At 42.7% G+C, this 23,204-nt stretch overlaps 1 protein-coding gene and 1 long non-coding RNA gene across 3 annotated transcripts; one reads left to right on the top strand and one right to left on the bottom strand.

The window, feature by feature from the left end:
• The first annotated feature begins 428 nt into the window (after nt 1-428).
• LOC119324748 (cinnamoyl-CoA reductase 2-like) lies at nt 429-3,720 on the top strand. Its single transcript, XM_037598517.1, has 7 exons — nt 429-700; nt 779-895; nt 1,011-1,165; nt 1,248-1,433; nt 1,520-1,875; nt 2,729-2,888; nt 3,209-3,720. The coding sequence occupies exons 2-7, from the start codon at nt 787-789 to the stop codon at nt 3,275-3,277; spliced, it is 1,035 nt and encodes a 344-aa protein (XP_037454414.1). The 5' UTR covers nt 429-700; nt 779-786; the 3' UTR covers nt 3,278-3,720.
• LOC119324749 lies at nt 2,911-22,106 on the bottom strand. Of its 2 annotated transcripts, XR_005157151.1 has the most exons (12): nt 21,841-22,106; nt 20,473-20,787; nt 19,138-19,230; nt 18,951-19,042; nt 17,071-17,185; nt 13,403-14,010; nt 11,455-13,321; nt 10,768-11,368; nt 10,407-10,667; nt 10,066-10,121; nt 3,812-5,205; nt 2,911-3,703 (listed from the first exon to the last, which is right to left on the bottom strand). It is a non-coding gene; the product is annotated as an uncharacterized LOC119324749 (long non-coding RNA). The 2 variants fall into 2 exon arrangements; XR_005157150.1 differs by having other exon boundaries at nt 10,407-11,368; nt 13,403-13,598.
• Between the last annotated feature and the right edge of the window lie 1,098 nt (nt 22,107-23,204).

The following is a 23,204-nucleotide window of genomic DNA, read 5'->3' as shown; positions in this document are numbered from 1 at the left end:
CAGGCCAAACGGTATCCGGCGTACGTGTAGCCTAGTTCGCCACAGATATTTTTTTGTTGGGGCACAGGTGGGAAAGCGAAGCAGGCGCCGTCCGCCCCTCCCATCCACCTACTCCACTCGCTCCCGGACAACCGCAACCGTCCCCATTCATCCCAGCTCCAACGTTCACGTGTTGAGCGAAGCGAAGCGCTTTGGGACACACATGATCCTTGCAACTGCAGCAGCAGCAGCACACTGGCACCATAGAAAAAGACACGGCGACGAGTCCCATTGTTACGAGGCGCACCCAAAGCCCGGAGATGCTCACCGTCACCGGCACTAATCGACACCGGAAGCGTCCTGTAAACGCAACGCAACGCATGAGGCATGATGATTTAACAAAAGCAAAAAGGGGTGGAGGAACACGTTCCCAGTCACGAGAGCTCGGTCCAGGTCGCTTTCTTTACTATTTCCCCCACCGCGCTTGGAGTGCACTCCACACACGGTGCTCGGAGAGAAGTTCACACGGCCGCGGTGGTCTCGTCGCCGTCCCGGTCCGCGCGTCGCGGTTCTCACATGACCGGCCCGCGGTAGTTTTCACGGTAATTGCCGCTCGGTTTCTCGGCCGTTTCAGCGGGGTCTCTCTGCTCTGCCGAGTGATAAGAGACCAGCCAGCGGCCCCGGTTGATAATCGTGTCCCCGCTCGCCCTCTGCCTGCCTAGTGCGTCCATCCTCTGCGCCAAAGATTTGGTTTCTTCCTCCCCCCGCCTTTTCAGCATTAACTGATCTGTTGGCTCAGGCGTGGCCATGGCCGTCGTCGTCTGCGTCACCGGCGCCGGCGGCTTCATTGGCTCCTGGATCGTCAAGCTCCTCCTCGCCCGCGGCTACGCCGTCCGCGGCACCTCCCGCCACGCCGGTACGGTTCCTCTCGCTGTCTCTCGTTGCGTCTTTGCCACCCAAGATTCTTGGGCGCGCCGGGTCTGCCAAGTCTGCTCCAGGAATGGATTGGGCTGACCAGCTCTTGCGCGCAGATGGCCCCAAGAACGCGCACCTGTGGGCGCTCGACGGCGCGGCGGAGCGGCTGACGATGGTGCAGGTCGACCTGCTCGACCGGGCCAGCCTCCGCGCCGCCTTCGACGGATGCGACGGCGTCATCCACACCGCGTCGCCGATGCACGACACCCCCGTGAGTAGCGGCCGCTCAGTATTAGTATATCCTCCTCTATTTCCGCCGGAATAAAGCTGACGGAGGTTGTGCCGTTCGACAGGAGGAGATCATCGAGCCGGTGATCACCGGGACGCTCAACGTCGTGGAGATGGCCGCCGACGCCGGCGTCCGGCGCGTGGTTCTGTCCTCCACCATCGGCACCATGTACATGAACCCCCACCGCGACCCGGACGCGCCGCTCGACGAGTCGTGCTGGAGCGACCTCGACTACTGCAAACAAACCAAGGTCCGGAACCTGCACCCTGCAGCCTCCAACTCTAATTTATCCACCCGATCTTCGCCATTGACGCCCGTGCGCACGAATGACGGCAGAACTGGTACTGCTACGCCAAGACGATCGCGGAGCGGGGCGCGTGGGAGGCGGCGCGGGCGCTGGGGCTGGACCTGGCGGTGGTGATCCCGGTGGTGACGCTCGGCGAGCTGCTGCAGCCGAGCATGAACACCAGCACCAAGCACATACTCAAGTACCTCATCGGCGAGGCCAAGGCGTACGTCAACGAGTCGCACGCCTACGTGCATGTCAAGGACGCCGCCGAGGCGCACGTCAGGGTGCTCGAGGCGCCCAATGCCGGGGGACGGCGCTACGTCTGCGCAGAGAGGACGCTGCATCGCGGCGAGCTCTGCCGGATCCTCGCCGGGCTCTTCCCGGAGTACCCGATTCCCACAAGGTACAATACCGTCCTGCATTCTTCTTCAAAGGAATGCTCCAAACTTCGGACTCCATGTGCAGCCAACAGTTAGATGCGTAAATGAGAACAGGAATAAATGATCGATAGTATAATAGATAATTCTTCCAACTTAAAATAGCAAGTAGAGTACTATTCTTAGTTCGTACTCCCTCCTCCCTCCGTTCGGAATTACTTGTCTCGAAAATGGATGTATCTAGAACTAAGTTACGTCTAGATACATCCATTTCTGCGACAAGTAATTCCGAACGGAGGGAGTAGTACTGAACTAAGAATAGATCTTTCCACGAATGTGCTAATGTTTTTACACAATCTTGCTTGCAATTGCTCCGCTCCGTTGATAGAATCTTTCCACGAATGTGCTACTCCCTCCTTCCATCTATATAGGGCCTAATGCGTTTTTCGAGGCTAACTTTGACCAAATGTTAGAGCAATAATATATGACATGCAACTTACACAAAGCACATCATCAAATTCGTATGTGAAAGGAGCTTTCAATGATATAATTTTCACATTATGCATGTCATGTAGTATTAATTTTATCAATAGTCAAAGGCGGTCTTGAAAAATGCATTAGGCCCTATATAGATGGAAGGAGGGAGTAATGTTTTTACACAATCTTGCTTGCAATTGTTCCCTTGATAGATCACAAGTTGTTGGTAGTTGCCTGTAACTTTCGTAAAACGAAAGCGACGGCTTTGCTTCGCCTTAAAGACAAAGCAGACTGTTGAGATTTCACCCTCAACTTTTAAAGCTTCTCAACACACTAAACAATGACTTAATTAGGTGGGCATCTTCGGACAGTGACAGTCTAATCCTTCACTAACCTGTACAGATGCAAGGACGAGGTGAATCCGCCAAAGAAGGGTTACAAGTACACCAACCAGCCTCTCAAGGACCTGGGCATCAAGTTCACCCCTGTGCAAGAATACCTCTATGAAGCGGTGAAATCTCTGCAAGAGAAGGGATTCATACACAAGGCTTCCGGCACCAAGGTACGTACAAACCATAGCACCATACAAAACCATCTCAACATACAGGGCGATCGTACGTACTTCGAACATCTCAAGTTCTAGAGGAGTTCGAGAAAAAAAAAGGTTTCTTCAGAAAGGAGGAATGATCAAAATAGAACAAGCACATGCATGATAGCATTGACACTCGTATCATTAGCAGAATGAGAAAAGGCCATCATAATCCGCAAGATGCATTTAACCTGCTACTAATTTGATCAAACACGCTTTCCTGATGCGCCCTTTCTGAAGATGTATATAGCACATATAGAGGTCCTCACCGTGTCATCAATTTTTCGTTGCAGGTGCCTGCTAGTAGAGGGAGCTCGCTGCCTCAGAATTCAACGGCGCCCATGTTTATGTCGAAACTTTGATGGGCTTCTGCACAAAGTAACAATGCAGTTCGCCGTCAAGGGAATTGTAATTCATTCGATTAAGTGATAAGTATGTTGCTGGCCAGTTCTTGTATGTAGCTGCCAACTTTGTGTAGGAGCGCCGTACGTGTTGGCCTGCACTGTTGCCTGGAACAGCACACTGCTACAGAGCAACTTCAGTGATACGTACATGCCAAATATTTTCCCTGGTCGATGTCCTTCCCCCAGAATCTAGTTGTTCATCTTGTCTGACTCAGCGGGTACAACAAACCGATCAACTTAGGCAACAGTGCATACAATGCGTGCCCTCTTTCAAGCCTCGTTCGTAGAGGTTATACTGTTTTGGCCATAGCTTCTGCTTGTTGTTCGTGATGATCTTGTGTATGCGCTTTCTCTGACTCCCATTCGTATCTTGTGTATGCATACCTGTGGAATCAGTTTCATTCAACACAGAGATTAATCATTCAGTGAACCAAGTGCTTCCTATCTGATGAAGAATCAACTATGGTCTGCGATACAATGGTCGAGCCATACCTTCCAAATGGATGCCGCATGCATCTGTCAGATGCAGAGGCTGGGGGTGATCCTCCTTCTAAAAAAAAACTTCCAAATGGATGAAGAATGAAAAATTGATGCCATGCAATTTGTTATTATATCGTTAATTAAGCTATGTACTATATTTTGCATGTGGAAGTAGACTAGCACTTTCGTTGGACGAGTTTTGTTATTATGAGTTATAATTATGCTAACAATTTCAACTATAAAAAAATATTGCAAAATACGCAAAATCTTTTGAAGTTTGACCAAAATTATACCTTTTTTTGAAACAGAGGCAGAAGTTTCATCCTAGAAAATTGCCCAGTTAATTATCGAAAACCGTGCGAAAACCGTTACAAGCACACCACACGTGAACTACTCATAAAGTATGAAACACCATGACCGCACGACTGATCCAATAAACATATCTAACAACAATAACAAGCCCTCACACTTCTACGACGCAATGGAACCACCAATAAGAACATCTCTACTGAAAATAGCGGACACAACCAAATCCACGAAAACAAGCCTAACCATGGGGATGGTCCAAGACACTCGAGACCATTCGTTTAAGCAGCGGCAGGCGCCTTTTCAATGACGCCACACTTCTTGCCTTTACTCCTAAGAGCCTTTTTCACCTTCTCAATTTTGCTCGTGGAAACCTTCTCCATCAAGATGCAAGCAATCGCCTTGCCAAATCCAGGGCTAGCCACTTCCAAACTAGCAAGCAAGTCACAGAGCTCTTTTGCAAAGAGAGCCTCAGAATTAGGTGTCTGGCGCACTTCTTTATCAACCTCGTCACCCACCGACACCATCTACCCAATGTTCTCTGATTTCTCCTTCATGAGGCCATCAACGGCAAAATTTCATGTTTTGACCCTTTTCCAAAAGTTAATAACTCCAATTTGTAAAAATTTCGGGATCTGACCCTTTTGCTACCGTCATGGGTAGGGTGTAACAGCCTACCGCCTACCGCCAAACAGGCTGGCGGTAGCCTGTACAACCCTACTGCAAAGGTGCCCGACGGTAGGTGCGAGCACACACTGTGTTCCATACTTATGAAATTTTTCTGGTAAGGTATGCAACCCTACCGCCAGGGACCTTGGCGGTAGGCTGTTATCCCCTAACGCCATGGACTCTGGCGGTAAGAAAATGGTCAGATCCCAAATTTTTTGCAAGGCAGGGTCAGATCTCGATCAAGTTTTGAAAAATGATCAAAACATGAAATTTAGCCACCATCAACAGTCTTGCCGGATCCAGGGTGATTAGTTGCTCATTTGTCAAAAAAAATTGTAGAACATGTTGTAGTGTCATCAGCCAAGCAACTCCTAGTAGAAGGCGTCCAGACAGTGGCCACATCAACCTTCTCAACCACAGGCATCACCAACCTGATGAATCGAGGCAAAGGCAAGGTGAGTTTTGCATACTGTTATTATAATTTATGCCTCCGTACAAACCGTGTGTGAAGGACTCGTCGTATTGACGCATAAAATCAAATCTCAACACGTTTAAACAAGAAATAATACCATTTTCAGTACGTGTATACTCTCTTCCTGCCGAGTGTATTTCCCTGCCAGGATTATCATGAACCCAAGTGCATACATGCACGACACGGCGGCACCATATGCATGCATGGTGGGATCGACAGCGCACGCCTAGAGGCAGGACAAACCTGCAGCATGCAGCTAGGCTACGACAGTAGGCGTGATGCCTCATGAAGTGTGACAGGTAAGGCAATTGTACTGTCATGTCCTTCTTTCCGCCAGCATTGGAACATGATGATCTGATCCTTTTATTTTATTATTTTTTTGAACATGTCGACCATGGCTTAACAGTTCACACCAGGTCCCGTTGTCACAAAGGCTATTAAGGATCCACACAATCAACAAAAAGGCTGTCTGTGGCTTGACTGAAATATCAAGAGCACGAGAGGATAATGTGTCGCGCTGCTGCCGTAATTTGGTGCTACTGATATGCTCCCAACCTCGGTAAAACGATGTAATGGGCCAGGAATATAACATAAATGGATTTATTGTTTAATTACCCTCTAGTGTATATTCGATCTGCAATGCACACTGAAGAATCTGCACCCCGGCCCCAAGAAAATCTGATACGAAAGGGACCTCGTTATTATTATTTCTGCTTCTGTTGATACACATTTTTTTTTCGGAACCTGGATTACATGATATACTATGAAACTACATACATATGTTTGGAATTTTCCTGATAAGTTACACCAGTTGCCACCCAGAATTGGTAGTTTTCAAATACATATGCATTGAACAAAACAGACCAGGAGTTGATTTTAATGGCTTACACGAAGCCATACACATACACAGAGTCGACGTAAATCCAAGATTAAATAAAAATGGAGGAATTATTCTAACCATAGTTACGACCTACCATATATCATGAAAATGGCTGGAGAGTGGATGCATTATGATGCACAGGTCTTTTATTACTTCCTCCGTTCCCAAATATAAGTCTTTCTAGAGATTCCAACAAGTGACTACATACGGAGCAAAATGAGTGAATCTACACTTTAAAAATGTCTACATACATCCGTATGTTGTACTTTATTTGAAATGTCTAAAAAGACTTATATTTAGGAACAGAGGGAGTACTAGCTAGTTCGTCTTCAAAAAACTTGTACACACAGTATGCTTGAATAGAATCATAGGGAGAGATATGAGTATAAAATTCAAACAAAGTAGCTAAAACTATTTGCTATTTGCTGCAAACTATATCAGATTTCTTCTATGGGCCGGAATGCTTTAGAGATAGTACATTGACATATAATTAGCTGCAATAGGGGTTCCAGGGAGCCATCTTGCCACTGAGTGTATGCATGGTAAAGTTACATGTAAGGTTCATTATAAGAACTTTATTTACTGATGTAAAGCCGCCCCGGTGCAAGCTTTTTTTGTTTTCCCTTTCATTCCCCATGTGACTTAGCTTGTTACATTTTTTTATTATTTTTTGTGAATTTTCTCTTCACTGGATGCAGATAAGCCTGGGCTTAGAAATGGATATTCGTTAATAATATTCCACTACAAATTAAATGAGCTTTGTGTATCTTTTTTTATTATCTTATTCATTCATGTGTTTACAATTACCAGGGTGTTCAAATACGGTTTTCACCAACCTATGAAAGCTAGCCTTATCACTGGCAAAGAGGAAATTCGAACTACAGCATATCTGCCTGGTTTTGGTATTCCAACAAAGGAATGAATACCCCTAATCATATACTTCCTTCGTCCAAAAATAAGTGTTTCAACTTCATACTAAAGTTAGTACAAAGTTGTACTAAGGTCAAGACACTCATTTTGGGAGTATATACCTAACAGAGTGATCCTCACTATTTCTAATTATCTCATCATGCATGCTTCCACATCCCACATCATTAAAGTTGTTGTAGCCGTTAGATTTACGAGCTTGATCCACTAGCATCCATATGATCTATGCATGAGAATCCTCTACCACAAACATGCATTAGTGCATTCTAAGTAAATTTTAAATCACATTGCATTTATTAGTGACGTGCACAACTTTACATGCTAAAATTATCTTTTTTTCTGATGCAAAATTTTCTCAACTAGTTTAAAACGTAAGGTATTCTGCACAATATTTGGAAACTATATATCCAATTCAACGGCAAACACGTAGCGTGTCGTCTAGTATTACATGTTGTTTACTTACTCTCTTGTAATTATAGTAGGACGACCCTATTTTCCTTAACATAATAGATATTTAGTTTCTCACAGTTATTGCCTCTTATCTATCCATTTGAACTAATACTCCCTAAACTTGAATTAGGTGAATATTCCACATCTATGAGTTCTTCACCCTTTGGGAGAGAATTTCTCCCTGTTGAGCTACAAACAAAGGTGAGGACATTGGAAGCTTACGGAAAACTCCTGCTACACATCCTCTGCGTACTATGCCCAATTCATAGAAGGCTGGGAGAGTAGTCCAGCTCTTCTGCTACAGCCTTGTTTGTACATAACTTTATTTTTCTTCTCCTTAATCAGTGAAATATGGCAAACTTCTGCCTTTGTTTAAAAATAAGAAAATACTGTACAGAAAACGAAAATATTTATTCGTAAACACAATGGAAGAGAACATGAGTGCAACGACATGCATTTCCCATGTTGGATGGCTTATGTAAGGTTAGTTACAATAGTTGAACAAGCGTATATTCTCTTTCTGTATGTACAATTATACACACCTCTCTAAATGTATGCCCTTTTTATAAGGCATATTTTGAACAACACATAGATTTAAAGGTGAGAGAACAGTATTGTCTGGTTTTAATTAAGTACCAGAGAGAGTGACAAGATTTCCTTTTTAATTAAGTACTCCCTCTATCAAAATATAAGACGTTTTTTGACACTATAACTGTGTCAAAAAACGACTTATATTTTGATATGGAGGGAGTATCATTTAAAGGTGAGAGAACAGTATTGTCTGGTTAGTCATATACACATTCTCAAGAATGTTCTATAAAGAGAATGAACTCAATAAGGGAAAATGCCACTAACTATATAAGATTCACAAGTTATGTAGTTATGAATAAGATTGCAAAACAAACAGTTTTTTAAGACAATGCCCATCAATCGATGTGAGATTTGCTAGACCCTGCGATTCAGGCATCAATATTGTGGTGGCTTTTGAAACAACAATTGTCTATCTCTATTATTGTTAAACATTTTCCGAACTAGCTATATAGCACAGTGACAACACATCAGAGCAATCATTCAAACTCAAAATGCAGATAATTTCTTCAAACATGTATGCGACATATTAGCAAATACTTCCTGATTAAATTACTATCATGATAATCTTCGTTACCTACTTCTGATTTCCAAGATATAAACTACGAGTCAGCTCAATAGTAAATAATATGTACTTTAAAGAAGCTTCAACTGAATTTCGGTGGTTCCATAACTTAAAATGGATGTTATACCGAAAATCACCTTTTATATATAGTTCGAAAGCATGCACAGTTATCTACAAGTCGAATTATAAACACAATTTGACAGTAAGACTCTAAGGATGACTACGGTTCAATGTCTAAAAGTTCTCCCTTTACATCTCTTTCCTTCAAGAAGCATTCAAAAAAGGTAGATCAAAGATGAAATAAGACAAACCGATTTAGAATTACTATTTTTGAAGCAACTAAAATAAACGCTACGATATGTATCTCGCCGCATGAAATTGGGTGACAATTTTCAAGGCGAATCTAGCATGATAACTAAGATACTCAGATTAGTAAACCAGATTACTTAATCCAACCACAGTTGAATCTGCCATAATTTGCACAAATTTTGTTAACTTGGACACGTCGCACATATGCTTTCCACATATGTCATGTTATCCTATGCTTTTATACGAGGACATCTAGGGGAAAGGGATGATGAAAGCAAATGTATGCTGGTTGAAATTTGTGAAAAACAAGGTGAATCTGAATTAGATAGAAATATGGCCAACATGAAGTAACAAGGTAGCTAAAAACTAATGCGCTTATGATTAAGGTAGCTAAAAACTAATGCGCTTATGATTAAGGTAGCTAAAAAGATAAAATAATAAGAACTTTCATAGTGAAATGAACGAATGAGAAATAATACATCACATCAACACAATGGATCCACAGAAATAACTATTTTTTTATTGAACCACAGAAACTAACACGTAGATAGCTAGAAAAAACTGCCACCACAAACAAACTTAGCACGAGGATGTTGACAATTTAATGATTTACCATCGCTTGGAAAATGGGTCTATGCATATATATGTTAGCTAGAATAGCAATTAACTTGTCTAAAGCGTGCATCACCTTGAATCACATCAACCAGATCATTCAAGAGATTAGATTTTACTACGTGTCACTTCTTTCTCCACGCAAATTGATATGGCTGTGCTTAGGTAGGTTACTAGACGCGTTTCAGATTCTTCTTGGCAAGTCTGTGTTCAACAACAAGCAAGATGGACTTATTTTTTTTCTAGAACTGAAGAACAGCTTCAGTTAACCAAGCACACATATTAATCATCTGGACTTATTTTTATCAACTTCTCACTCATAGACCAAATCACATGTAGGTCAAAGCAAGAAAAACTAAATTGTATCCAGATGCAACCAATAACACATCTTAATGACACCAAAAGCAGCTGCAATTCGCACCATCAGAAGGAGGCACCAGATAGTATAACCAACAAAAAGGGGGCTAAAGAAACCATGGGAGTGGTACCTTGTCCAAATTGATGGTGCAGCTGTTACGTTCGCTATTAACATGATGCTCTTATCCTGGAAAAAAGAATAATGGAAGAAGAATCACCAGTGAGTAGCAGTGAAGATCACAAACAAGGTGCAAACCAAAATATAACCAAGGAGCTCTCATCATAAAAAATAAAACAAGAACTTGAACAGATAAAAAGAAAACTAAAGCAAACAGACATAAGCAAGCCCCCATAAGTAAAACTGCAACAGCAGGAGTTACAGTGCACCCTTTTACAGCGTGTATGAGGAACAGGAAGGAGAGAGAGAGAGAGAGACCAAAGGCCAAAGTGAGAGAAAGACAAGAGGCCTAACCTAAGATGCAAACTAGATCTGGCAAAAGCAAAGTGAGGCCACCTTCCTTGCCAAATATGGCTCATCTCTTAGCTTACTCCATGCTCCATTTTTACCCCAACAAGAACTTGATGAAGCCCCACCACCATGGCTAAAATCTGCTTCCATTGAAAACAAGGCAACAGGAAAGAAGAAGGGGGTAGTTAGGGTGAGAAAGAGAGAGGGTGCATGTTGCAGTGTACCGGCAGCATCTTCATGATTCAGCTCCCAAGGCGAGTACAACTGCAAAGGGAGAAGATAAAACAATTTGAGGATGAAAAAAACAAGTAACAAATCCAATCATTTATTCCAGTACTACAAGCCTACAGCTGCCACTCCTTACAATTACCACTAGCATCCGTATCACTCTCCTCGGTAGTAGTTCCCAGGAGCAACTTGACTGAAAAGATCAAAACAACAGAGCAATTTTTTTTCCGTGCGCACACATCTAAAGAGATAAGGAAGTGGCATGGTAAAGTCGGAGAAAAGCCAGAGTACATGCCGCATGCGATGTTCTGTCTTTCTTTTGTGGCTGAGTTCCTCTCATAAGCAGGGTTTGACCTTCTTTTTTGTGTGGAAATTATGAACTATTAAATTGAAATTGAATCGAATTAATTCTACATACCCACCAGTGGATCTGAATGTAACGTAAACTCCTGAGAGAAAGAGGCTGACAGAAAGAGGAGTGAGCACGCGGCGAAGACGGCATACATGTTATGCCGGCATCACGCCGTGTGCTCACTCTCTTCTGTCAATCTCTCGAGGGCCTCTCCACACCAGGAGCTAACATTACTTCACAGATTGCACAACCGAAGAACAACTTCCGACACAAAAGCAGCAATTAAACAACCCAAAGATCCGAAAGGAAACCCAAATAAAACCTCGAAACACAACAGGAAATGGGAGAGGTTTTTTCTTCTTGGATCCGGTGAGCGACCGCCGTACTGGAATTGAAAGGAGAGGTGGTGAGAGAAAGGGCTCTTGGCGTTGGTTTTGGAGCAGAGGAGATGGATGGGATAGATGGTCGTACCTCCAGTGCTGAGCCCTCCCATGGTTTTAAGTAGTACCGGGAGGAGTAGTACCCATGCTGCGGCTGCCAAGTAGTAGTTCCAATCAGCAACAGTTGACACTACAGTATGCATCTTTACTTAACTGTCCATAATATTACTATATTCTTTTGGCAGTCGTACATAGTACAAATATCCCACCGAAAACGAATTAAACCTAGCACTGTTCGTAGTACGTCAGAACTATAGGTAGTATCTCAAACGAGGCTTTATAATTTTATGTCTTCAGTCCATTTTACTTTTCTTTTTTTAATGACCATTGTTTCTTTTTTCTTTTCTTTTTTGTCTCTTGGGAATTAAATCTGGATAGATCAAGCTACTCTCCGCCAGCCAATTCACACGGCCAAGAGTATCTGGTTTGATCTCATGATATCCTCGCTGGCTATCGTGTATACCATAGAATAAAAGGATAGGTGAGTTATCTGCAACTGTCCAGCATCCATGAAACCATCCATGATAGTCCCTCCGTTGTCTATGGCTTTTGCAGCCCCCTACCTGTTTTGTATATATATTACATAGAAGAAACTGCCGGCATCGACCGTCCTACATCAAATGTGTAAGGAGATATCAAGCAGACTAATCAGCTATCAACACAATGGCAATAATACATAACAGAGGCGGAGATAATTCATAATGGATTGAGCAAGAATACCAATAATGCTAGCAAACCACATAGACAGCTGAAAGGTGATGCAAAGTTGTGCTCAAAGATCAAAGAAATACGCCGCATATTCTCTTTGCATGTCTTGAGTGCTTGGATATTCAATATTCAACATATACCCTTGTCACATAGTTCATGGGCTGATGTTGACTTAATTAACTATACGCTTATGCCATTACTCGTCACAATCCCTCTCTAATACTCCCTCCGTAAAGAAATATAAGAGCGTTTAGATGACTATTTTAGTCATCTAAACGCTTTTATATTAGTTTACATAGGGAGTACATATTAATGCATGGCTCCACATCATGTACAAGAAACCATTCATAAAAATCTAAGAACTTGAATAAAAAACGAGAGCATAAATATGAAGAAAGGTATAGCCTTCACTGTGTACCCTCACAACGAGATTTAAAGGAAGCAAGAAGGTCACTTCTCACCCCATCCCTCTTCAAATTGACAAATACTCCCTCTTCTATAAATCCCGGCGACTACAGACACAAACTTCAGTGGCCATCATTGGCAAAGATATAAAAAAGGAAACTCATGAAAAACAGATAAAAAAGAAAAACACGGCCACCTCCCGAGTTAACATGTGCATTCTCTTTTCTTTATAAGCAGGATTTGTACACAAACAATTAAGTAAAGAATATATTGGATTTAAGTCAAATTTTCAGGGATGTTGACCTAATTATTATTCTTTGAAATGGACCTCATGCATTAATTAAGAAGAAAATTGTCAGTTAACTCAACAAAAACCAGGCGAAAACCAATACAAACATGACCACATTGATCTAATTTGGTGTATCAGAAAAATTTCAAGTGCCAACATCAAGGCTCTTTGGCCTTCTGGATCGTCCACTCAAACTGCCACCGGCCCTAAATAAATTGTCTCGCTGGAGATGGCACGGGGCCATGTGAATCTTCAAGGACACCTAAAGATCAGAAATCCAATTGGACAAAAATAAAAGGTAGTTGAGTGTAGCAAGTCAAAAGAGCACTTTCAAGATCTACCACTGCTCTTAGTCCATCCCATGTTTAGTCTTAGTCACTACTGACCAGTTTGATTACGATTTATACTATTAAAGGACATGGTTAAAGAAGGCTTAGAAAATTGCTCTTTCAAAAACTCTACGATATTACCTTAATTAATGAGCTGATGTTACATCCTGAAAAGGACATAAATTCGCTTTCATCATTTTTACATAAAACATTAATGAGAGAGAGAGAGAGAGAGAGAGAGAGGTTACCTTAATGCACTGCTTAGTGACTACTAGCAGCCATCAGTGCGTGTGGTACCGAAGGCATGCCCCGATGCGATGTGGTCGCCGGCGGTAGGCCCCAAGACGTTATCTTGTGGTGCCTTTTCCCATCATCCAATAGGAGCAGCCATTTTCAACCCCCCACGGCCGCGAAAGGTGGCATGCGTACGCCCTCGTCTTCCCTCTTTCCAGTAAAGAATCCGGCCGGGAAAAGTAAAAAGAAAAGGCACTAGTGTGAGGGCAAGAAAAATCACCTAGAAATATATAGAAACGAAAAGGCATAATCGCCTTTTTCTCCTATTTTCTCTGCGTCTCGTTCTCGAGGTGACCCTCGGCAGTGGTAATCGTAAACAGCGGGCCGTGTCGGAGAGATTAGGAACGGCGTTGTCGAACCTTGATTGGCCGTGCTGACGGTGGGCCCACGAGCCCCAACCCTTTACGTGGCTAGGTGTGAGTGGTCGGTCACAGGTGTGTGGGGCCTTGCTGTCCGGCCTCCCGGGGGGCTTGGAGCCTCGTCCTGGGCAGTGCGCGATGGCGGGTAGAGTGGGCGCAGTACAGCAATGTCTCTTGGTAATTTAAAACTTACAATCATACCCCTGAGAATGGGTTATTGTCAACAAACTCCCTGCCTACGGACAGTAACGTCTGTCTGGATGTTTCGGAGCACAACAAGTTGATTTAAAAAAAATTAGTTGCTCACAAAGAAATGGGAACATTTAGTCCAAATACCCTCTTATAAAAACAAGTGTGATTTCTGCAGCTTATGGCAGTCCGATGGATCATATCTTAAGCCAGGTCATATGAACAATTGATATATGCAGATATACAACTCTTCTTGTAGCTTGTACTCTCTCCATCCCAAAATATAACGCCGCATATTAAGCCATGAAATAGGTTCTTCATAATGTATTAGTCTCCCAGTTTTTTAACTCCGAATATTATTAGGTCTTGTTAGGACAAACCTTTGACCAACAATTACATTATTAATATGTGACTTTTGTGATACAAAATCATAAACATAAAGATACTTACGAATAAGAATCTAATGATATCAATTTTATGTCACATAAATTACATACTAATAGACTAATTAATTATTGGCTACAGGCTTGTCCTCACGAGGTCTAATTTGCAGAGTAAAAACATGAGTGAGTATTCGTTACTGTAATGTTGTAAAATAATAATAATAGAAACTTAGTCAAACTTGACAAAGGTTGATTTTGGACAGATTTTACTTCTTATATTATGGAAATGGTGCCGTGAATTCTTATTATAGCTAAATGAGTTATAATCCAAAATCTTCTATGAGATAAAAAGGGTATAATTTGACTCTAGTTCGATGATACGAGTCGTGTCTAAGGTTAAAATACAACATATCTCTTTTTCGTCAACAATTGGTAGTACATGTTTGCCTAGTTGGCATGTTTTAGATACAACTAATGTCATTGCATTGTGTGTTGCGACCATATATAGTTGTCAGGAAACCGTGTTGTCCGAGAACACGAGTCGAGGAACGGAGTCGTGGGTCACCACACCTCCGGGACGAGGTGTGACGCAGGGCGTACCTCTTTGACGTCATATTGGGACATGGATCGCGATCCCCATCCCGATAATTTTGGGTCGATGACCCGTAACGAAACATGACATGGAGGGAAATATCCCACTATTTTACTTCAAAAGAAAATTATTTTCTTGGGATTCTTTCCTAATACCGCTTAGAGGGAAAAAAGCCATAAACTTCACATTTACAGATCTAGCACAACCCACTAAGATGGCAATCTCCTCATTCCAATTATCTTCACGGGAATCATTACTTGAAACTTTCCCAGACGTCTTCCCCTAAAGCTCCAACAAAACATGGCTTCATTTTATAATCTCCCACGCGGTGTGCCGGAGCTCATGGTTCCAAGAACTCCAGTGCCCTTCATTGGGCCGATGTTCTCTCCTGAAGACATGTCGTCCCTAATCCCTACTACCAAGGCAAGCAAGCCATGCATGGCCAACGACGGTGAAAGCAACTATAGTTGATCGGAGTAGGGCAGGGCATCATGAGACCTTCTAGTCGACGAACTCGCAGTGGCGGGAGAGGGTCATGCAACAGCTTGATGATCGGACGTTAGATGAACGGATTCCGAAATCTTTCACGGATTAGATTGCCTGGTAAACCTCCATGAACTCACCACTGCCGATCGACCCTGGATTAGGGAATAGACCATCGCACCGCAAACCAGGCTACTATGATTGCGACCACCCCCACATGCATCAAATATCTTAAGTTCCAAAACACAGGTTTGGTTGGTACACAGTAAGGTTGCCACACTTTGCCACAACAAGGTAAGCAAGTTTGACCATTCAAATATAGGTCCTATGTGCCATTGACTTTGGAAAAGTGTGACAAAATTATATCAAGTGTGGCACCAATTTTGACCATTTCAAAAGAATAGTTAGAAATGCGTATGAATATATAGCCGAGGGGAACGAAATGAGATTGGATTGTTCCTCAGTTGAAAAGAGATGTATTGAGCAATTAGAGAAGCACTTTGATAAACAGATTTGATCTTTACCGATCACTTGCTATGAGAAAGGAACTGAACTGGCTTGCCCAGAAAGAATGGATTAAGTTTAGGTATGTATTTGAAATAAAAATGACAAACATTGCCATACTTAGTATTTGAACCAAACAGGCCCTAAATTCTGTAAGCTTCAATGTAACACTACTAAACCTGAATAATTTGAGTACTACCGAGTACAACAGGCAACAAGATCACACTGCATCCGAATATACTGGCTCCAAGGTATAGAGATTCTCTCTTGTTACTACTCCCTCCGTTCCAAAATAGATGACTCAACTTTGTACTAACTTTAGTGCAAAGTTGGGTCATCTATTTTGGAACGGAGGGAGTAGAATACTCTCGAGGAATCTTCTCCCATATGCATCGAAAATAACAAGTTGCTCAGGTACACTATAGACGTCAGAGCAAACTTTGAAAAGGTTACATCAGATTCAGCCACTATTTAGATTGGATATTTGGATGTACAAGCACGTGTCAAATTTTCTGTGGGTTGGGTTGTGGATGTACTATGACATTTCGTTATGAACAGTAGTAGCTAGACACTGACAGATGCCAGGTACTAGGATTGTATATCTTATCTATACATAAGCAAACAAGTACAAGGGTGACATCTCCCATAGCTGCATCTGAGCTGACAAATCTGAGTTTGATCTCATCTCGTCTGTACTGCGTCTTTATTGTAAATTTTAGATAGCTAGTACTCCTTGATTATTTTCCTTCATACGAGGTTTTTTGGTTCTTGTATTTACTTTGATAACTTGGGAGTTTTCACTTAGTCTCAAGTCCAACTACACTTTATTTTCGACAGACAAAACATGATGATGATTTATGGCAGCCCTGTTGTACTAAAAATAAGAGGGAAACTAGCCTCACCTGATTGTTCAAAAAGATATTCAGCTTATGCCTTTTTAAAATAGACATCGGACTAAACATCCAAGTATACAAGTAATTCTTTCAAAGATATTATTTTCTCTTATTTACCACACAAAAATTATGCAGAATTTTCAAAACAGCATATTGCATGAGTAATTCTTGATAATAGCGAGTAAATAATACGAAGTAAAGGTCAAATAATTTACATACCTGGGAGATGCAAATCCCAACTCAAGAAAATATCCTGACTATAAACCATTAAAATATGGGTGCTTGGGCATGAACCTTTGTGTCGTCGAGGATAATACCAATGTGAATATCACATCTAATTATATCAAAAGAAGGCGTCAGAATTATTCGATAATTTAGATGGAAATTTGAAGTATGTATTAGCAAGCAAATAAATCTTAAATAATAAATACTACGGAATTGGCAGTCCATATACTTCGATTGGTTTTGTATACCGAAGCCACCTATCAGAAAAATCCAATCGATTAACTTTCCAGCATTTCGAAGGAATATTATTGTTTACACTGATTCTGGTCTCTTAGAAGCTCTATATCTCCTTTAAAATGGCAAGCCATATCAAACTTCTGGGATTTCAGTACTGCAAAATATTCTTTCGAGCCCCTAAGAGAATTTTGTTATGAGGCCAGAGTCTACATAACAACCCATTTTTCTCCTCAAACCATGTTGTAATGCAATCAACAACACCCAGTCTCCATTTCCAGTTTTACGTGGACTAAAAGTTATTGGGTAGAACTAAAAAAAGTGAAAAATTAAAGTCACTGCTAGAGTATTGATCAATTTACACGCAAATTTGATTTTCCCTCTAAAAGTACACACTGCACACAGAAAGGTAAAACCATTTAGCGTGTCTTCACCACAAAGAAATTATTTTATTTGTGGTTCCATCTACTACAGGTATCAACAGCTTGCACCCACCAGCGCTGCTATCGTGCGTTCCAGAACAGTTGTGACAACATGCGACCATACATTAATAACCATTTAAACTAAAAAACCTCACAAGGTTCTGTGAAGGAAATTCTGTAACTATCTATCAACTCTGCTACAATACCAAATGGAGCCTACTCGTTTGAACTCACTATACAACAGTGTACGGGATTGCTAAATCTCAATCAACTAAGACTTAACGAAGTCTTGGTCGATGCAATATTCGTGAGATCTTACGTGAAGGTCCGTGCAAAATTTTCTTTTTTCTTTTTAGTTTTTCTTTTTTTCTTTCTTATATGTTATGTCAGTGACTTAGACTTGGTTAAGTCACCTAGCCACACCCAACAGTGTAATATGGACACATGGATAACACCATATCAGTAGCAAGAGTTAAACAATTAGGAAAGCCGGAAGGACGTGACAAGTCAAGCTTATACTAGACGACACTGCATGTCTTGATGCAGCTATCCTGTAGCAAAACAAATCACAGTCCCATTTAATTAGAATCTATGTAGCGAGCACTGTTGTGAAACAGTGATGCATGCATCTCGTGTTCAGTACCAGGAACATCTTAAACCACATGTGAGGCAGTGCAGAGGCTAGTTGTGTCTATCCTTCAGATTTTTTGTATCTGGAATAGTTTTATACTCCGGAAATAGACATATAGCTTCCTCGCACTGGTGGGTTCGACCACTTGGGTGTCGTGTAACCTGTGACTGCAAAGGTGTTGCAGATGTGACTGAGATGGCACTTGCAGGCCATTCAGCATTTAGATAGGCCATTGAAGGCGATGCGGGACCAATCTACTGGTCGAGAGCCGTTAGATGAATTCAGAGTCATCCAGGTACAGTATGTTTTTTGTGCTACAGAATAACCACACATCCTTTGACACCTAGGCAATCTCTTTCCCGAAGAGAATAGATGCAATGTCATGTTGTGATAGCTCTTTTTCCCATCGTAGTCGGTAAAGCAAAAAGATAAGAGAACAAAGCATTATGCTGCATCTAGTAGCTTGTAAGATCAGCGTGGCCGGCCGACTGACCAGACAGATCTTGAAAACAATGGAGCTAGCAGGATAAGTGATGTAACTGACACTGAAACATGAGGCACTGTTAACCAAAGGAAACCAGCATTACCTTACCCTACCAAGGCCACTGCTTTGGTCCGATCCCTCTTTTCCGCAGCGACACAATTTGTTGACACCTGAAACTTTTACGATTCTTCCCCCCTGCATTCAGAAGACGACCGTTTTGACATGGAACTGAGCGGCTATCCGCAACAAGCTAGGACCGCCGGCAAGAGGAGCATGGGAAGGACACTCACCAGCGATCCATAATAAAAGGTCGGCCTAAATGTCACGTGAAGATTGAATCTCGCTGAGTGCCCCGTGGAACCTACATGCGCCAATTGCTACTGCTGCACAGACAAGTTGTCAAAGTCAAGTCTGGTGCGCCACACCATAATTTCTCGCAGGACCTACACGAATGTCCGACCCCTCCTCTCCGTGATTCTATGGTATGGGTTCATTGCTGCGTTCTGGCACTCGACCAGATCAGCAGTGATTCACGAGAGGGTCTGCTAGCTGGTTAGCTGGACCATGCACTATTCTAGAATCAAAGAAACAACTACTTGGAGGACGTGATGTCTCAAATAAACTCACAAACTACCTTGACTTGCATGGACACATGGGACCAACTTTACTATTACTTGCAATAGGGAGTAGTTACCTTAGATTCTGTTGAACAATGCAGATATATACCAGCAGGACAATCTACAGTCAGGTTGATTTACGCAGAATAAATTTATGTGGTGTCAGCTCCTGAGCTAAATGGTCTTGCTCACATATAAGCTTGATTCGAGCAAAATCAACTTTTGTTGATATGATGTGTGCAGAAGAGGTACAAGACTCATCTAGACCCTAGTACAACGAGAGGGCACACACAGTAGGATGAGGTTGCCACGTTCGTTTGCGGTCCACCATTTAAAGTCTTCACCAACATCGCTTTCTTTGGGTTAATCAGTGCTGGCTTTAATAAATATATTAAAATTAAAATTCACAATTTACAGGTCGGAGCATTTGAATGTGATTTATCCAGTTCGAAAAGTCTCATCTTATGAATGTTTTGTCATTATCGCTGATTTTCATCCTTTTGAAACAAGCCAACCATGGTACAATCTATCCCCAACACGCTTAGATTTTCCAAACCACCACTCAATCTTGCAGTGTTAATGCCACACTGCAGGCTTGTCTCTCCAAGCATAGGCTAGCTTGTAACAACAACAACAACAACAACAACAACAACAACAACATGGCAGCTTCTGATTTCTGATCATTTTGTATGACTTCATATTTTATGATTATCTGATTACCTTCCTATATTAGCGAATAGCAAGTGCCAACTGCCAAATAGACAGAGTAAATATGACACAAGGGTCCAATGAAAATATCTATACAAGCACCAACAACTGGAAACAAGATTATATATGTAACCTATGTGAAGTAGATAATAAATAGGAGATAGCGGCCATAGATCAGTGCATATAGAAGATCAGTGCAGCATAAAATCCTACGTAAACATACAGGATTCAAATAAATACGCAGGGAGCTACAGAATTATTAAGTTGTAAAACAAAAACTAGAGTGATCAAATCCCGTACCTTGACTTCTCATCTTCCCGCACACAGTGGCCGAAACTGTACCTCCGCAGCTTTTACTTCATAACAGGCTACAGCTTAAACTGTAAGCGATGTTTGGCCCAGCTGCACTGCAAACCTGTACAGACAGCCCCTACCTCTCCGCCCCAGGCTCTAGTGAAGCTATAATTGTCCTCCATTATCCCCTTCCAACTGTCCTTCATCTCCTACCTTTGGCATCTCCAACAAACCACATTAAATCTCCATTCTTACCTCATCGTCTTGATTTCATTTTAGGAAGATCTCCACCACTTAATTTTTCTTTGTTGACTAATCTGTCTGTTACAACAAACGTGTGAAATAATGGCAAGATTTTAATAACTATTTCTTGATCAAATAGAATGAATTATTCCTGATCGTAAGACAGAAAAACAGAAATTGAATTACCATTTGGAATGATAATTAGAACTTTAGTTGGGTGAACAAGCTAGTCGATGGCCAGGTCTGTCAACGGCATGGATCACACACACATGGACACATTTCTTATTAAGCATTTTAACTGATATTACTAGAGTAGTTACATTCCCTGAAACACTCATTGTAACTTATATTGGTGGCTACTATCAGCGCATGAACTCTATAGTGAGACATGATTGGGCAGTTGGCATCAAATGGATTCACCGATTCAAGGTAAAACAGAAGGCTGTTGAGGTGATTCAGTAAAAAAAAAGTTACCACAACAACTCCGCGACATAAACATAGCGCAACAGCTATGCAATCAGGATTTCATATGAGGCAACTGCAATAGAGATCCACATGTATACTTCCAAAATTTTGATCAGAGCTGTGTGTAAGATATTGCAATTGACTCAGGAATCTACAGAGCACAGCATGAACAGGTGATAACTGCTCAGGTTGTAGATGATGATCAGACACTTGATTGCTGAGATTGCAGAAACAGACTCCAACATACTGATACAGAACAGGTTACAGGTAACTGCTCCTGCACATGCCTACCAGTTCGACATAAAACTCGCTTCGTACCAAAGGATGATGAACAAACCCCAACTCAGGATAATGACTAATCAAAGTCTATCGATCAAATGATCATAACGAAGCCGCACGTAACTCTGCAGCCCAAAACAAACCACAGGAAGCCTCAATTCGTAGGCAGAGGCGCACAAAAATGCCGGGACGGAACCGCAAAGCTAGCATAAACAGCGCCGAATCAATCACCGGCTCTCACGAACCTGAACCGTACGAATCGCCATCGGAATACACCAAAGGACGCCCCAATTCGCCTCTGCCATCGCACGGTGTAAGCGGAGCGAATCGACTAGAGCTAGGAGGGAGAGGCTAGGGCAGATCCAAGGAGGTGGGGGTGTCTCGCACCTGCCATGGATCGCGAGATGCCGGAGAAGGGCGAGGCGGCTGCACGAGGCCGTGGCGATGGAATTCGCGGTGCTCTGCACCTCCTTCTTCCTCCATCGCTGCAGAGCGGGGAGACGAAGGCAATTTACCTGGGCTTTCAGTGTGGAATGCTGGGTCGGTGGACGGCTGTGTGAGCCGAGGCTTTTCCCTCTAGAGGGCGGTGGGCGGTGGGCGGTGGTGGATTGGCGGCAGCGACGGCTTGTCAGGAAGGGAAGTGCGGGGAGGGAAGGGAACAGGGAGCAGCGGCGGTTTGTGATGGGCTTCAAAGTCTGGCCCTATCGGGGCTTAATGTCCTGGACTCAGATATATGGGCTGCACCTAAAAAAAGCAAATATGGGCTTGGAACCAACTGGCCTGTTCGTTAAGATAACGCAACCAGTACTTATATTTCTTTTCGGAAATATCTTTGCCCACGAAAGTTTCCCTCTCGACGCTCTCGTTAGGGTTTTTCCTCCTCCCGGAGGCGATTTCCGCGCCTGTCGTTGAGACCTTCCCTCCCCTCCCCTGACCTCTCCTCTAGAGCAACTCGGGCTAATAAAGGGGTGATCTTGCATCACCGCTCGGCCTTGGTTGATCTTCATAGGTAGCGTTAGGGTTTTTTGGGTTCTTTCCAATGCCCGGTTGGCTTCAAGATCGGGTTAGGGTTTCGAGTATGTCAGCGAATAGTTCAGCGTCGGCAAAAACATCCGAAGCTGACCCCGCTGCTGAGATGGAGAGGATGAGCGGAGCTTGGGCTGCGCGAAGAGGACCTAGACGGCGTGATCTACGACGAGAAGGAGGCACCACCAGATTCAGCCAGATGGATCATTGTGGCGCGGGTGCATATACAGAAAACATATAGCCAGTATTGGTTCTTTAAGAATATGCGCGCTGCATGGGATCTGGCCCAGGATTGCAAGTTCCGTCCTTTGGAGGATAATCTCTATATGGTGCAGTTCTTCAGTCAAGGAGACTGGGAACGGGTCATGCGGGAGGGCCCTTGGAACTTCCGAGGGAACGCGGTCATCCTTGCATCGTATGATGGTATAACATAGCCTTCCATGGTTCCGTTGGACACACTTGACATACGGATTCAGATCCATGACGTCCCAAATAAATATGAACACATGGTTGATGCCCTCGCTAGTAGGGTGGGTGAAGTCCTTTTTTCAGAGAAGCTATCCCAAGATTTCGCAGGTAATTTTTACCGTGTGTGGGTTAGGATCAATGTTCTGAAACCCTTGAAGAATGTTGTCACAATGGTGAGGGATGGCTCGCGTCAGATCTATAGAGTGCGCTACAAAAAACTACCCGACTGGTGTGTTGTTTGTGGGCATCTTGGCCAT

Source organism: Triticum dicoccoides, chromosome 6B (assembly GCF_002162155.2).
Source record: "Triticum dicoccoides isolate Atlit2015 ecotype Zavitan chromosome 6B, WEW_v2.0, whole genome shotgun sequence".
Lineage (NCBI taxonomy): Eukaryota > Viridiplantae > Streptophyta > Magnoliopsida > Poales > Poaceae > Triticum > Triticum dicoccoides.
The sequence above is the reverse complement of the archived record's forward strand: the minus strand, read 5'-3'. Positions and strand labels throughout refer to the sequence as shown.

Coding starts and splice junctions, on each gene's coding strand:
- LOC119324748 (XM_037598517.1), top strand. CDS start 787: ATGGCCGTCGTCGTCTGCGTCACCGGCGCCGGCGGCTTCATTGGCTCC. Junction 896..1,010: donor CGGCACCTCCCGCCACGCCG/GTACGGTTCCTC, acceptor TCTTGCGCGCAG/ATGGCCCCAAGAACGCGCAC. Junction 1,166..1,247: donor CGCCGATGCACGACACCCCC/GTGAGTAGCGGC, acceptor GCCGTTCGACAG/GAGGAGATCATCGAGCCGGT.